Genomic DNA, 14,373 nt, shown 5'->3' with positions numbered 1-14,373 from the left:
TTAAAGGGGTTCTACACCTTTTGATTACTGATAATCTATCCTTTGGATAAATCATCAGCATCTGATTAGCGGAGGTCGTTCACCCGGGACCCCCGCCGAGAAGGCAACGGCACTCGCAGCCTTCTCGCTGTTTACTGAAGGGTCCAGTGATGTTAGGGCTATAACGATCACTATCTGGGCCCCGCACAGCCCCTTTCAGTTCGGTGGACCCCCGCCGATCAGATGCTGACGATCTATCCAAAGGATAGTTCATCAGTAATCAAACGGTGCAGAACCCCTTGACAAATCGGACATCTTAAAAATGATCGGATTCGGTTCAGGTGGAGATGATTTGTGGGTCTTCTCCATTTAAAGTTAAAGAAATACGGTATAAGGCCTCATGCACACGACCGTTATGTTTTTTGCGGTCCGCAAATTGCGGATACGCAAAACATGGAAGCCGCCCTTGTGCCTTCCGCAATTTGCGGAATGGAACAGGATAGGACATGTTATATTTTTTTTGCCGGACAACGGAACGGAGCAACGGATGCGGACAGCACACGGAGTGCTGTCCGCATCTTTTGTGGCCCCATTGAAGTGAATGGGTCCACACCCGAGCTGCAAAAACTGCGGCTTGGATGCGGACCAGAACAACGGTCGCGTGCATGAGGCCTAAGACTGTCAGTCTTAAAGACAATGTATCGTCAGGAAACAACATATTGTTCAAATCATATTTTTAAGTTAAACTTAAAGGGGGTCATTTACTAATCAGAAATTGTGCCACAATCTGCTACTTTTCCCCGCTCACGCCAGGTCTAAGAAAGTGGGCATGGCCAGGGAAGAGGACAGGCTCGGCAGGCCCATCTCATTTACCATTTTCTACACCTGGTTTAGGCGTAGAAATTGGTCTAAATGTAAGAGAGCAAGGAAGCTGTGTTATATTTAGTAGTGGCGGTGGATCTGCCGAAGTTATGTAGAGGCCAGCGCCTCTACATAACTCTGACGGATCCACCGCCAGCTGTAGGGGATATTAAGACTGGAGTCTAAAAGGCCAGTCTTAAAAAATGACCCCTAAAGTTTGTAAAACATTTTCTCAATTCTCGATGTCATTAGATATATTCTAAAATAATCTTGAAATCCTCTTGGCTTAGCAGTCCAGTGGGTGGTCCTGCTCAGTAATTGTCGGCCATCTCTGTATGCATGCTTGTACAGAGACAGCGCTCAGTTACTAGGTTGGATCGCCCACTGGAGTCCTAGTAGAGCAAAGGGGTGATCACTGTTATATTTGGTGATTGTTTTGTTGCAGATGGAGGCCTCTACACCGCGTCTCGCTATGGATTCCACAGTATGCCAGACATAAGAAGAAATATTGTGCCGCCAGCTCTGAAAACTGAGGCGTCTCCACGGCACTGGTTGATGGGTAAGATATTTTGGATCTTGAAAAAATAGAAGCGTAAGGCATTGAATGCAGTATGTGTTCATATATGTCTGCATCTGTGGTTGCTTATTTGGATATTTGCCCATTTGTTTTTGGGCGTACCTGGCAGAGAATCCTCCTCAAATAGTGATTTCAGGCTGTGGATACATGGAGTCATCTATGATTTATAGTAAGAACTGCATCATTTTCGCTATTTGGGATATGTATATGACCTTGCAAAAACTGTGAAAACCGTTGCACAAGGTGGAATTTTTTCCCCATAGGAAAACGCGGAAGTTGACTACGGTTCCAGTTAATGCAGTGATCTTTGTGACTGAATGCCACTGGTCTCAGACCGAGGACAAGTCTTTCTTCCTAATTGCAAGAATGTTTGGACCAAATGACTCCAGGACGTCTGCACTATTAGGCTACTTGAACATGGGGGCGGGCTGACTTGCAGAAATTTTGCACGCAATTTTCATGCAAATTTCTGCGCGTTTCTGCACCAAATCCGCACCACTTTTGGTGCAGATTTGATGACGTTTTGATGCAGATCTCACCCCTGCATGGAAAAGGGTGAAACCTGCACAAAGAATTGACATGCTGAGGATTTCGAAACCCGCACTGCAGGTCAATTTCCACATGGAACGGAAAATTTAGAGTACATGAGATTTGTCTAATATCATTCCCTTTATTAACTGTATTACACTGCGTTTTTCCCCGCACAAGAATCTGAGTGGGAAAAACTGCATGCAGTCTGCACAGTGTGCAAGTAGTCTTAGTCTTATCGAAGGCAGCAAAAACCTGATGGTCACGTGTATTCAGACTTGACTCGCTTGTCTTTGGAAATGCTTTTGTCTTTTGGGGAAGGGCTGTAAATAATTGATTGCCACACATATGAAAGAGCTTCTGCTCATCCTCTGACATTCTGTGTTATGACATTTGGTAAAGATGGGGACTCCGGGACAGTGTGATATTTTACAAGATGGCAGGCAGCTAGTAATTGGCCTTTGCACAGTTGTCTGGGTTCCCAGCCTGTCTGTGTTCTCATTACTTTATCTGCTCTAGCATAAGGCTGTCACTTCTGGGTGGGATCATTTCGTTGTCACATTGTTTTCCGGAAAACCTTTGTAGGGCTAGCATATTAGTTACATGTCCATATTTCTAGTAGCCAAAATGGGACAAAACAATTTTGGCAAATAGGAGCACTGAAAGAATACGCTGGACACATAGATGAGTTCTGTGTATTGATGAGTAGAGCGCCCCCCCCCCCCCCGCCAGTGACTGTCAGGTTGCTGTGCATGCATATATACATAGCAGAAGGTCACTGCGGAGAGGGGCGGGGGTGGCAGATGAACGCTGTGTTCATGAATACACTGAACACAAACTATGTATTCTTTCAGTGCATCCCTTTGCCAAAATGCACAATATTATTTATTTTTTTTGTGCCATGTTGCCCTATACACTGGGCAGTATATTTAGCCGACAGACCTGCTTTAAAGGGAATTTGAAATGATGAAAACGATCCCTTGTTTAAATAATGTTTTTATTCTAACCATATTTTTGAAAGAATATTTGGTGATGTTATTCTTAATTTTCCATGTCAGGATCTACATTTAATCAAAACCCATAAAATCCCGCAGTTCACACTATCCACTAAGCCTAATAATAGGCACTTCCTGCAGTTATCTGCTTATCATTACAAGCAGGATTAGAATCACAGATATCACCTCCGCGCAGTGCATGCCTTGAAAACTCTCCCATAGAAGTTAATAGAGTTGGCTTCAGACCATTGTGTCTATGGCCCATGGGGCTGCTGTAAAGCAATTTTCTTAATGCTGTTAAGAACAGGCTCAGGCAAGATGGCCGCCCCCATAATCATGTTCAGGAACTGGAATAAAAAAAAAACTGCAGTCATAAAATAAAAAGAGATTAGGAAAAAAGTCTGTTGCTATCTGCTTTTAACTGGCCGAAAAAAAAATTGGTGACACATTCCCTTTAATTACTGCCCATTCCTAGAATGTCAGCCTTCTTATTGAGGTTTTCATGATTTTGGCGTCTGTATTTACTCACCTTGCGGTTGGTCATTATCTTTGTCTTTTGTCTCAGTAAAGACATTGTTAGACTTTCACTAGGATAGCCATCCATGTCTGATTGGTGGAATCCAGACCACTGTGACCCCCGCCGATGACGATAACAGACTGCCAGGAAAGATGGTTACAATGTCCACTCTCGCCTCCCCCTTTTTTCCAACCTTATGTTATCCATCAAAAAGAAAAAACAGAATAGAATCACCTGGAGACAAAGTTGCATAATGTATTCTCGGCTTACCACGCTTGGACCGCTACCCATGAGAAATTAAAGGGGTATTCCCATCTCAGACAATGGGGGCATATCGCTAGGATATGCCCCCATTGTCTGATAGGCGCAAGTCCCAGCGCTTGGACCCGCACCTACGCCGAGAATGAAGAGGGGAGAGTGGTGGCGGAGGACCCCGGGTTTTCCAGGGTCCGGCCACCGCCAAGCGCTCTATCCTAGCGATATGCCCCCATTGTGTGTAATGGAAATACCCCTTTAATGGCATATACTAGCTTTAAAAGGGTTTTCTGGTAATAATATTTTTTTACCCAGTGCCTGCAGCCTGCCTCCTGAAACAGAAGATTCATACTTACCTGCTCCATACTTCTCCGGTCCTCCGCACTGCCTCTGCCGTCTTCTTGGTCATGGTCACATGCACTGCTCCAGCCAATGACAGACTTCCGCTGTGTTGTGGCCACAAGTAGCACTTCACCACTGAAGCCAGTTCCCGGCTACAGAGTTTCATGTGACTAAGCCCGTGCTCCGCTGGATGTAAACAGTGCAGAGACCAAAAGATGGAGAGAGCGGAGGCAGCCGAGCAGCATGGAGAAGGTATGTATGAATCTTCTGTTTCAGGGGGCATCCTGCTGGCACTTGTTAAAATATCATTATCACTGGGAAGTCCCTTTAAACTATCAATTTCTCAGACGGCAAGGGGTGAAAACTAAGTTGAGCGTCTGAGCTCCCCCTAGTGGTTGCCTCAAGCAGCCAAAATGGTATGATTGATCTTCTGCTCATACTGAGGATTTGGTCCTAAAGGTGTATTACCACAATTAACCAGCCTGTGATTTTACACCTCCTCAGATTATAAGCTTCTTCGTAAAATAAAAACATTCACAAAAATTATTTGTCCTTTTTAGATGCTGAGTTTGTAACTTCTGCATTAGTTCAAGAAAGTCTAAGTACTGCCCTAGGAGATGACGATAAAATCTACTACTTCTTCAACGAGAACATCATGGAAGAAACATCAGAGTTTCTGGACAAGACCAAAGTAGCAAGAGTAGCTCGTGTTTGCAAGGTAATAGTTTCATCAGTGAGACAGTGATGTTATATGGTTCTTGTATTATTATAGAGCTGCGGTATAATAATTCTTATTGGAGGAAATGTACTAACGTAGTACCAGATTGTGATTGACAGGGAAAATGGATTTGTTTGAAGCTACATTTTGTCTTTCCTCTTATTACTTTTCTTTACAGCAGGTCATGACTGTCCGCAGCAGTGACGTGTCTCCCAAGGGGCATTTGACCATATTGACAAGTCGCTTGGGGATGCATCACTACTGTGGCCAGTCATTGGATGCAGCAGCACATATGATCCCCGTCTGTGTTGCTTCCCGGGGCCAAAGCACAATGAAAACAGTGTAGGACTGACAAGCCGGAATCCAGCATCAAGCTCCGGGGTACAGATATGTTGCTCTTCTACTTTTTTATACTGATGTCCTATCCATCTTAGTATCTGATCCCGGGTGTTGGACCCCCATGATCAGCTCTTTCAGAAGGCCACAGCATTCACTTCTCAAAGCTTAGGACTGGGGTACTTAGGGCCCACCAGTGTAACTGATTCTGGGGGCCCACCTTAGGGCTGCTGCACACAAACTTATTTTTTTCCATGTCCGTACCGTTGCCTTCACTTCAATGGGGTAAAAAAAATAGACTCCGTGTGCATTCGGTGTCTGTATGTCTGCATGGCCGTCCTACAAAATGATAGAACATGTCCTATTATTGTCCACATCACAGACAAGGATAGGACTGTTCTATTAGAGGCCGGCTGTTCTGTTCCGCATAATGTAGAATGCACACACCCGGTATCCATGTTTTTCCAGCTCTACAATTTGCTGACTGCAAAACATCCAACGGTCGTGTTCATGAGCACTTACAGTGATAACAGAAATATTAAAGATGAAGTATGATGGCAGACATTCACAGCAAAATGCACAAACATACATGTGGCAGAATTTACACATATATGGATATCCTGCACTTAACTCAGTCAGAAACAAGACACATGCAGCGCACTCCAATCACTCATTGGACAGATGTGGCTCACAATACACTTATACGTGGCTCACATGCCACTGATGCATATGTCACATGCTGCACATACACCACTGATACAGAGATCATATATAGCACACACCAATCACACATAAAAAACACGCAATGCACACACCAAGACATTTATGCCTAACCCTATTAAGTGTAGCACACTTAAAGGGGCTAAAGGGGTTGTCTCTCTTCAGTAAATGGCATTTATCATGTATAGAAAGTTAATAGATTATGGTTAATTTCATGCCAGACATTTATGCTTAAAGGGGTTAAAGGGTTTGTCTCACTTTAGTAAATTACATTTATCATGCAGTTAATACAAGGCACTTACTAATGTATTGTGGTTGTCCATATTGTCTCTTTTCCATCACATTATACACAGCACGTATCCATGGTTATTACCACCGTGTAATCCAGCAGCGGTGGCCGTGCTTGCACACTATAGGTAAGGTGTTGGCCTATGCGCACTTCCAGCCTTTCCCTATAGTGTGCAAGCACGGCCACCACTGCTGGATTACACGGTGGTAATAACCATGGATACGTGCTGTGTATAATGTGATGGAAAAGAGGCAATATGGACAATCACAATACATTAGTAAGTGCCTTGTATTAACTGCATGATAAATGCAATTTACTAAAGTGAGACAAACCCTTTAACCCCTTTAAGCATAAATGTCTGGCATGAAATTAACCATAATGTACGATATATTTAAAAGGGTTGTCCTACCATAATGACCTATTGCCTATCTACAGAATAGGTGATAAATATCAGATTGCTGGGGTCTGACTGCTGGAACACCCACTGATCATGAAAAAAGGGGTCCTGAGACATTCAATTACATTACAGCCAATCTAATGTACACAAGGGTCTTAAGACCACGTTTGCTTTATCATGGGGGTCCCAGCAGTCAGACCCCCATCAATCAGACACTTATCACCTGTCGTGTCATAGCTGTTGGACCTTTTCACATTCCCTATTTTTAAAGGATTTCTTTGGGTGTAAAAAAAAATGTAATTAAATTAAAATAAAAAATATGGCCAAAAATATGTGTCAAACTAAAATAGAAATGCTCGCCAGTTAAAGGGCCTGTGTCCACTTTTCTAGTTATCCTCTATCCACAGGATCGGGGTAACTAAGTGATCCGTGGGGGTCTGAACGCAGGTTGACCATATGCCCTGCCTCTCCATCCATTCTCTATGGGGTCGCTGGAGATGGCAGAGTACAGAGCTGGATATTTCCAGTGGTCCCAAAGAGAATAAATGGAGCAGCAAAAAGGGGGAACAGGACCCGTTCCTGGGATCAGTGGAGGTGTCAGAATTTGACCCCACTATTCATATAGTTATGCCCTATGGTGTGGAGAGGATAACTTGAAAACCTGAACAACCCCTTTAAATCCTCCACCACTACACCAGTATCTCTTTACATGGCAGCAGTGATGCCTGTAAATACGGAATATCATCACTGCCGCCATGTAAACCATACGTGTCAATACTGGAGAATGTGACGCACTTTGCAGAATTTTTCTGGCATAAATCCAACCCCCTTTGCAGGTCATAACTTTTAACAAAGCCCAAGCAAAGGTGCTAGAGGAGCAATGTGAGCAAAGGGCATAAACGGACGGTCATAACTGAAGCAGAGGCATTGGGGTCACCTGAGGCAGGGTAATAGTGGGGCTCCTGGAGCAGAGGTATTAGTGGTGCAACTGGAAAAGATGCAATATTAGGGGTGCATTGAGAGTAGGGGCATTGAGGTGCATCTGTAGCTGGGGCACTTATAAGAGTGCACCTAAAGCAGAGGCATTGGGGGACCTAGGGCAGAGTCTGCAGAGAGCAGCACACATTCATAGATCTGTACCTGCTATAAACAAATCCCCTATTTCCCCCTTATACTCTCCTACAGCTCACTTCTGTCACACACCTGAGAAATCAGCCCAGCACCGCAGAGAAGTCCTTCTCTCCAGCAGCCAGTTTTCTGACAGCATGGAAAGCAGGAGGATGGCCAAATATGTTCTCTCCTCCTTCACTGACAGCAGCTGGGAAGTTTAAAAGATACTGCGGGGCCTCCTGTACAATTTACACCCGTAGGAGGCTGCATCGCTGCATACTGCCTCCTAGTGGCTACAATAATTATCTCTCCTAAGAAACAAGAGAAATAATTACTCCCCCGTCTTATCTCCAGGCGCAGGAGACAGGGGGCCCACCAAGGAATCCCCCGCCTCCCCGATGGGCCAGTCCGAGCCGGCCTGTGATGTCACTTTCTTCTGTCACATGGCTTAGGCGCAGCTCACTCCCATTGAAGTGAACTGGGCTGGGTTGCGATACCAAGCACAGTGGCTATACAACGAATGGCACTGTGCTTGGTAAGCTCTGAGGAGGCAGCAGTGCTTACTGGAGCACCATTGCCTTCTCAAACAGCTGATTGGCAGGGATGCTGCAGATTAGATAGTGATGACCTATTCTGAATTTAATTCATCAGTATAAAAAAAAATACCCTTTTAACATGTCTTGTCTGCTGGGGGGGGGGGGGGGGTATTTAAAACCCACTTATAAGTTGGACAACCCTTTTATTGATATATATAATTGGGGGCCATACATTTGTGTAAAATGAAGGGCAGAATATTGGTTGGTTATTATTATTTCTTATTAAATACGGTTCTTTCATTGTTCAAGTGAAACTTTGTTTTCTTGTCTCGATGCGCAGGAGGTGGCAGGAGATGCCCGCTCATCCGAGTACTGCCCACAGCATCTCCTGCTATTTCTCACACATTTCCTGTGTGCTGAGACTGGAGCAGTGGGGACATGATGTAACAGTAGTACCCTTTTTTTTATTTTTATTAAAAACTTCCAGTCATATCATTTGTCCACGAGGCATCTTGCAGAACACTTGCATCAGTATAGCCAATAATATTACCGCTAACCTTTATATAAAATGTATCACCTTGGAACGTGTCCATATTTTATAACAAGCTTTCTGTGCAAAAAGCCACCAAGTAAAGAAACCTGTGTGCGCAGTTTGCAGTTGCTAAACCTTGTGCAACCTGGTGTATGACTAGAGGGAGCAGCTCCGTATCAGTGAGGATATGTGTGGGCTGTAGACGTGTTCTACCTTCGTGTAGGTAGTTTTATGACTATACACCTGTGTGCTGTGTGATGATTAGGCCTTTATCTTTACTATCTCTTCATGACAATATCTCATCTCAAATACAATCATGTTCTTGTCAGTGAACAGTTTCTTTTTGCTTCCTTATATCAGCCTTGCTTAATCCGGTGATTTTCTAGTTCCCTGATCCCTCTGACCATGCTCACAAAATATAAAATGAGTTGTAGGACTATTGGTGTGGCCGTTATCAGACAGTGTGTCATCCAACGCATAATGTACCTCTGTATTGTACTTGGTAGGAAAGAAGGTAAGACCATGGGTGATGAAATGGCACCTCAGACGGTGAATGGACACCCCTTTGGAAATGATGACACAGAATTGATATATCATGTAGAATACAGTTATTTACTAAAACAGACATGTCATGAGAGGTGACAACTCCTCTTTCTCGTTACAGAAAGTATAGTAAGGCTTTACTTGGTACCATACTGCCTTTGTCTGGTGTGCAACAACCATACTCCTTTCAAAGGGGTTGTCAGAAAGCAAGTTCTTACCAACTAGTCTCAAGTGTTCAACTGAAGATAGAACTACCCCTGATAGAGAGTTGTTAAAGGGGTTGTCCGGTTAACAAGAACAATGATCTATCCTCCGGATAGGTCATCAATATCAGATCGGTGGGGCCTATTAGCTGTTTGAAGAGAAGGCAGCGTTCCTGTGAACAATGCGTTCTCTTCACTGTTTACTTGTTCATCGTGGGACCCCACAGATCCAATGTTGATGACGTATCCTGAGGTCATCAATATCGGCAACTGGACAGCCCATTTAAGTGGTGAGATGTCTTGGCAGGACATAAAGGGGCAGTCTTTATAAAGGGAAACCAGTTGATGGGATTATGGAGACCTGATTTCAAGAACCCTGAAACAACTGTACAAATACACGCTGCTCTTTCTTTTGGAGGTGTCTCTGGTTTGGTTGACATGAGCCAATTTGCATAATTATTCAATGGAGCATTTCCTAAAAATAAGTGTCCATATACCTGCTGGTTCTATGCAATGCTCTGCTCTGTACTGCTGAGGAGCAGGAACCCTGAAGCAGCTGTCTTCAGATGGGTCACTCTTCCTTTTGGAGGAGTCTCTGGTTTGGATGTCATGAGCTAATTTGCCTATAAATGTCATACAGGAGGAGGAGAATGGATATCTGAGGAGAGTTATGGAGCTATAATATCGCAGCCTTTGCTACACACCTTAGGTTGTTGACCCATACACTTTGTTTTGCGTGTGAACCTAGGTTGTGAACTATGACATCAATTCTTCTGTCTGTTTTCTGCAGTCTTTCTAGTAAAAAACAGTGATTGGTTTTACTTTGCGTTCCTGGTCCTGTCTCACCTATGAAGAGAGATGGTCTCAGAAGATCACTTTATCTAACGTGTTTCTTGTGTTAACAGAAGGCAATAAACATCTTTTTCCCGCCTTTTCTGAAACATCATGCAATAGCTCACGTTTGCCCAATTCAGAAACAAGCCATAAATGTATAATTGTCCTCTGAAAAAAGTCTGTATGAAACGTTCTCCGAGTGATCTCATTTTGGTTACGTTCCTCGCCATCAGATAAATGCAGACAGATGGTAAATAGCTTCATTTCTTATCAATTTGTAAAGCGTTTCCTCTAGTCGGGAACACATTTCACAATTCAGACATTTAGAACTTGTATTTTTCATTGAACTTTTGTTGTGACTGTCAAACAACCAAGTGGGTACCGGGTTGCATAGTCTTGTTTGTGTAAGATGTAGAGCCAGGCGCACGTCAACGCTTAAAGGGGTTATATGAGATTAAAAAAATGGCTGCTTTCTTTCAGAAACAGCACTACGTTTGTCCATGGGCTGTGTCTGGTATTGTTGCTCATCTCCATTCACTAGACTGGTTATCAAATTGCAACAGCAACCATGGCCTATAGAGAAGATTGGCCACTGTTTCTGGAAGAAAGCAGGCAGGGTTTTCTTCTCCTACAAACCCTTTGCTTTTGAGGAAAATGAAAAAGCATATAATGTTATATGTTGTTTAAAAAAAAATTGTCTATTTTTATTAAAGCAACCTTCCAGTTCAAGGAAAAAAAAATCCTGGGAACAAGAAGAGCACTTAAATGGTGTCCTCGTTTTCATCTTTTCATCTGTGGATCTGCCAATTCCCGGCCTTCTCAGTCTACCTGATGCAAACTGTACATTTGGTAGTCCAAGACATTTCCTGCTTCTCCAGCCCTGCTCTTGGATTGGCCAGCACTTTTCATGTGCTGACCAATCTGAGGGCATCAGGGAGTGTCTTGGACTACCAAATGCACAGCAGTCATCAAGTAGTCTGAGAAGTTTTGAGACCATCTTGGATGACAGAAGTACTGGACCATAGTAGTCAAGCAAGTGTGGACAACACACGGTGCAATATAACAACCAGGTGTCAAATAGATTTTGATTTATTCAAAGACAATGCGTTTCGGGGTACATTAGACCCCTTTATCAAGTCTAAAAGAAAATGAATATAATATATATATACATATACAGTACAGACCAAAGGTTTGGACACACCTTCTCATTCAAAGAGTTTTCTTTATTTTCATGACTATGAAAATTGTAGATTCACACTGAAGGCATCAAAATTATGAATTAACACATGTGGAATTATATACATAACAAACAAGTGTGAAACAACTGAAAATATGTCATATTCTAGGTTCTTCAAAGTAGCCACCTTTTGCTTTGATTACTGCTTTGCACACTCTTGGCATTCTCTTGATGAGCTTCAAGAGGTAGTCCCCTGAAATGGTTTTCACTTCACAGGTGTGCCCTGTCAGGTTTAATAAGTGGGATTTCTTGCCTTATAAATGGGGTTGGGACCATCAGTTGCGTTGAGGAGAAGTCGGGTGGATACACAGCTGATAGTCCTACTGAATAGACTGTTAGAATTTGTATTATGGCAAGAAAAAAGCAGCTAAGTAAAGAAAAATGAGTGGCCATCATTACTTTAAGAAATGAAGGTCAGTCAGTCAGCCGAAAAATTGGGAAAACTTTGAAAGTAAGGGCTATTTGACCATGAAGGAGAGTGATGGGGTGCTGCGCCAGATGACATGGCCTCCACAGTCACCGGACCTGAACCCAATCGAGATGGTTTGGGGTGAGCTGGACCGCGGAGTGAAGGCAAAAGGGACAACAAGTGCTAAGCATCTCTGGGAACTCCTTCAAGACTGTTGGAAGACCATTTCAGGGGACTACCTCTTGAAGCTCATAAAGAGAATGCCAAGAGTGTGCAAAGCAGTAATCAAAGCAAAAGGTGGCTACTTTGAAGAACCTAGAATATGACATATTTTCAGTTGTTTCACACTTGTTTGTTATGTATATAATTCCACATGTGTTAATTCATAGTTTTGATGCCTTCATAGTCATGAAAATAAAGAAAACTCTTTGAATGAGAAGGTGTGTCCAAACTTTTGGTCTGTACTGTATGTAAAAGTATGTAATACGATATATATGATATAAAAATAAGTATTAATATAAGTATAACAAATAAAAAATAGAATTGATCTCCAGATGTACAAATAAAAGGACAGCCCCCAAGAACGGATCCCATAAGTATATATATAGTCGTGGGGGGGGGGATACTGTCAGATCACATGTATCAAGGTTAGTTACCTGGTATAGGTGCCAACTACTACATATGGGGCACATATATATATATATATATATATATATATATATATAATTGTATATAAGATCAGTATAAAAGTAATGAGGTTCCCAACTTAAAATACTCGTCTACAAGAGGACAAAGATAGAGAATACTTATAATGGTAATTGAATAGACAGTATAATAATAAACAAGGTCCCAACTCAGGATGCCCATCTAAGGAAAACAAACTACTCCATAATCGCCGGTGAGACACCACGGGGATCAATAACCTGTAGGGAGAGAAAGGTACCTGGAAGTTAACAGCTGAATCAGAGTCACGGCCGCTGCTTGCTGACACGTGGGACGTTCGGTTCGCTGTGTGCTCACAGCGCGCGCTTACTACAGGAAGTTAAGGTGATAGTGTGGGAGGAGAGGGATGTGCTGATTGGAGAGAGGCCAGCTGTTGGGCAGGTTGGGATTGCGATACTGAATGATGGGCTAAGAGTGAAGGATGATGCGGAATGTGAACTGAAGTGACCAATGAACAAATGGACGGGTGATAAGGAGTTTGTAACGGTGGGAGACAAATTGAGAGAGAGAGTAGAGGAAATATAATAAGTAATAATATAGATATCAAGGGACAGGTAAATAGACCTTGTGTGTGATAAGCAGAGAGAAATTATGTGTGAAAGGCTGAACAACTAAAGGTACAACAGTGTTGAATAAAAATGAAATGAAAGGGAACAGATATATGTGAAATACAGTATAAGGTCATTTGTGAAATAAGCATGGGGAAGGTTGTCACTGGGAGAATGGACACTTATAATGATATAAAATCATAATTAAGAAAGAGAAAAATATATTTGTGTGAAAATAGACAGTTGGTGATCAATTCATTAATTTATTAATAATAAATTAATGAATTGGTGATTGCAATGTAATAGAAATATATATAGTGATAATAACAATTGGGGGATGACAAAGGTTGGGAGTGTGGGCGAGATCAATGTAGGGGTCCCAGCGGGGGTAAAGAGGGACAATTTGGTCAATTCCCAAAACAGTTAGAATCTGTTCTCAAAGAGGAGATTCAACATCACCTTGACTGGATTTTGCTTGAGGTATACGTCAAGGAACTCTTGGTCCCACGTGGCCTGCGGCTTAGAATCGAAAGCCCATTTAAGAATGATGCAGACTGTACAAAGGATTGGGATAATTATATGTTGGAATGTGCTAGAGGGATGATGAAACGTTTATGCGCTAAACGTGAATCATTGTGCAACACCCTCAAAGATCAGATCCACTCACAGACCTTTTTTCACAGGTTAATAGGAAGGGAAAACACCAAATACACACCACAACGAATAGACAACAATCTAGGCCTCAAAAGCTAAGGAAGAGGGATGGTGACCTCCTTGTAATCCCTAGGCCTTTCCCTAACTCCTGCCAGTATGAGCAGATACTGATGGTGGAAATACTCATAAACCGGATACCTAAAGCCCTGCTAAAACTGACGAGCCCTAGGATAGGTAGCAGGGGATGAGACAGCTGGTTCCTTCCAGAAGGAAGGAACCTGCGTCTTCCTGAGGCCTAGAAACAACACACACCAAATAATGAGGAACAGCAAAGGCAACAAGTACTTAGCTTAGAGATGAATGGAGAAGCAGGAGATCCTAGACAAACCAGCACTAGCAACTCCAAGCAGAAACTATCAACCGTATGGACAGCAGTGTGAGGCGGATCTAAATAGAGCCTCATCACTGATAACGAGCGGCACCTGAGGAGAGGTGAGATCCTGCCAAACAACAACATACATAGAAGAAAA

The 14,373-nt window shown here is 42.8% G+C and overlaps 1 protein-coding gene across 1 annotated transcript in view; it reads left to right on the top strand.

Annotated features, from left to right (window-relative positions):
- SEMA4G (semaphorin 4G) overlaps positions 1-14,373 on the top strand; it is a 209,045-nt gene that overhangs the window by 134,361 nt on the left and 60,311 nt on the right. The window contains exons 7-8 of the mRNA XM_040438633.1: positions 1,286-1,399; positions 4,615-4,772. Coding sequence (XP_040294567.1) covers positions 1,286-1,399; positions 4,615-4,772 — 272 coding nt within the window. The remainder of the gene's footprint in view (positions 1-1,285; positions 1,400-4,614; positions 4,773-14,373) is intronic.

Source organism: Bufo bufo, chromosome 6 (genome assembly GCF_905171765.1).
Source record: "Bufo bufo chromosome 6, aBufBuf1.1, whole genome shotgun sequence".
In the NCBI taxonomy this organism is placed as follows: Eukaryota; Metazoa; Chordata; class Amphibia; order Anura; family Bufonidae; genus Bufo; species Bufo bufo.
The sequence above is the reverse complement of the archived record's forward strand: the minus strand, read 5'-3'. Positions and strand labels throughout refer to the sequence as shown.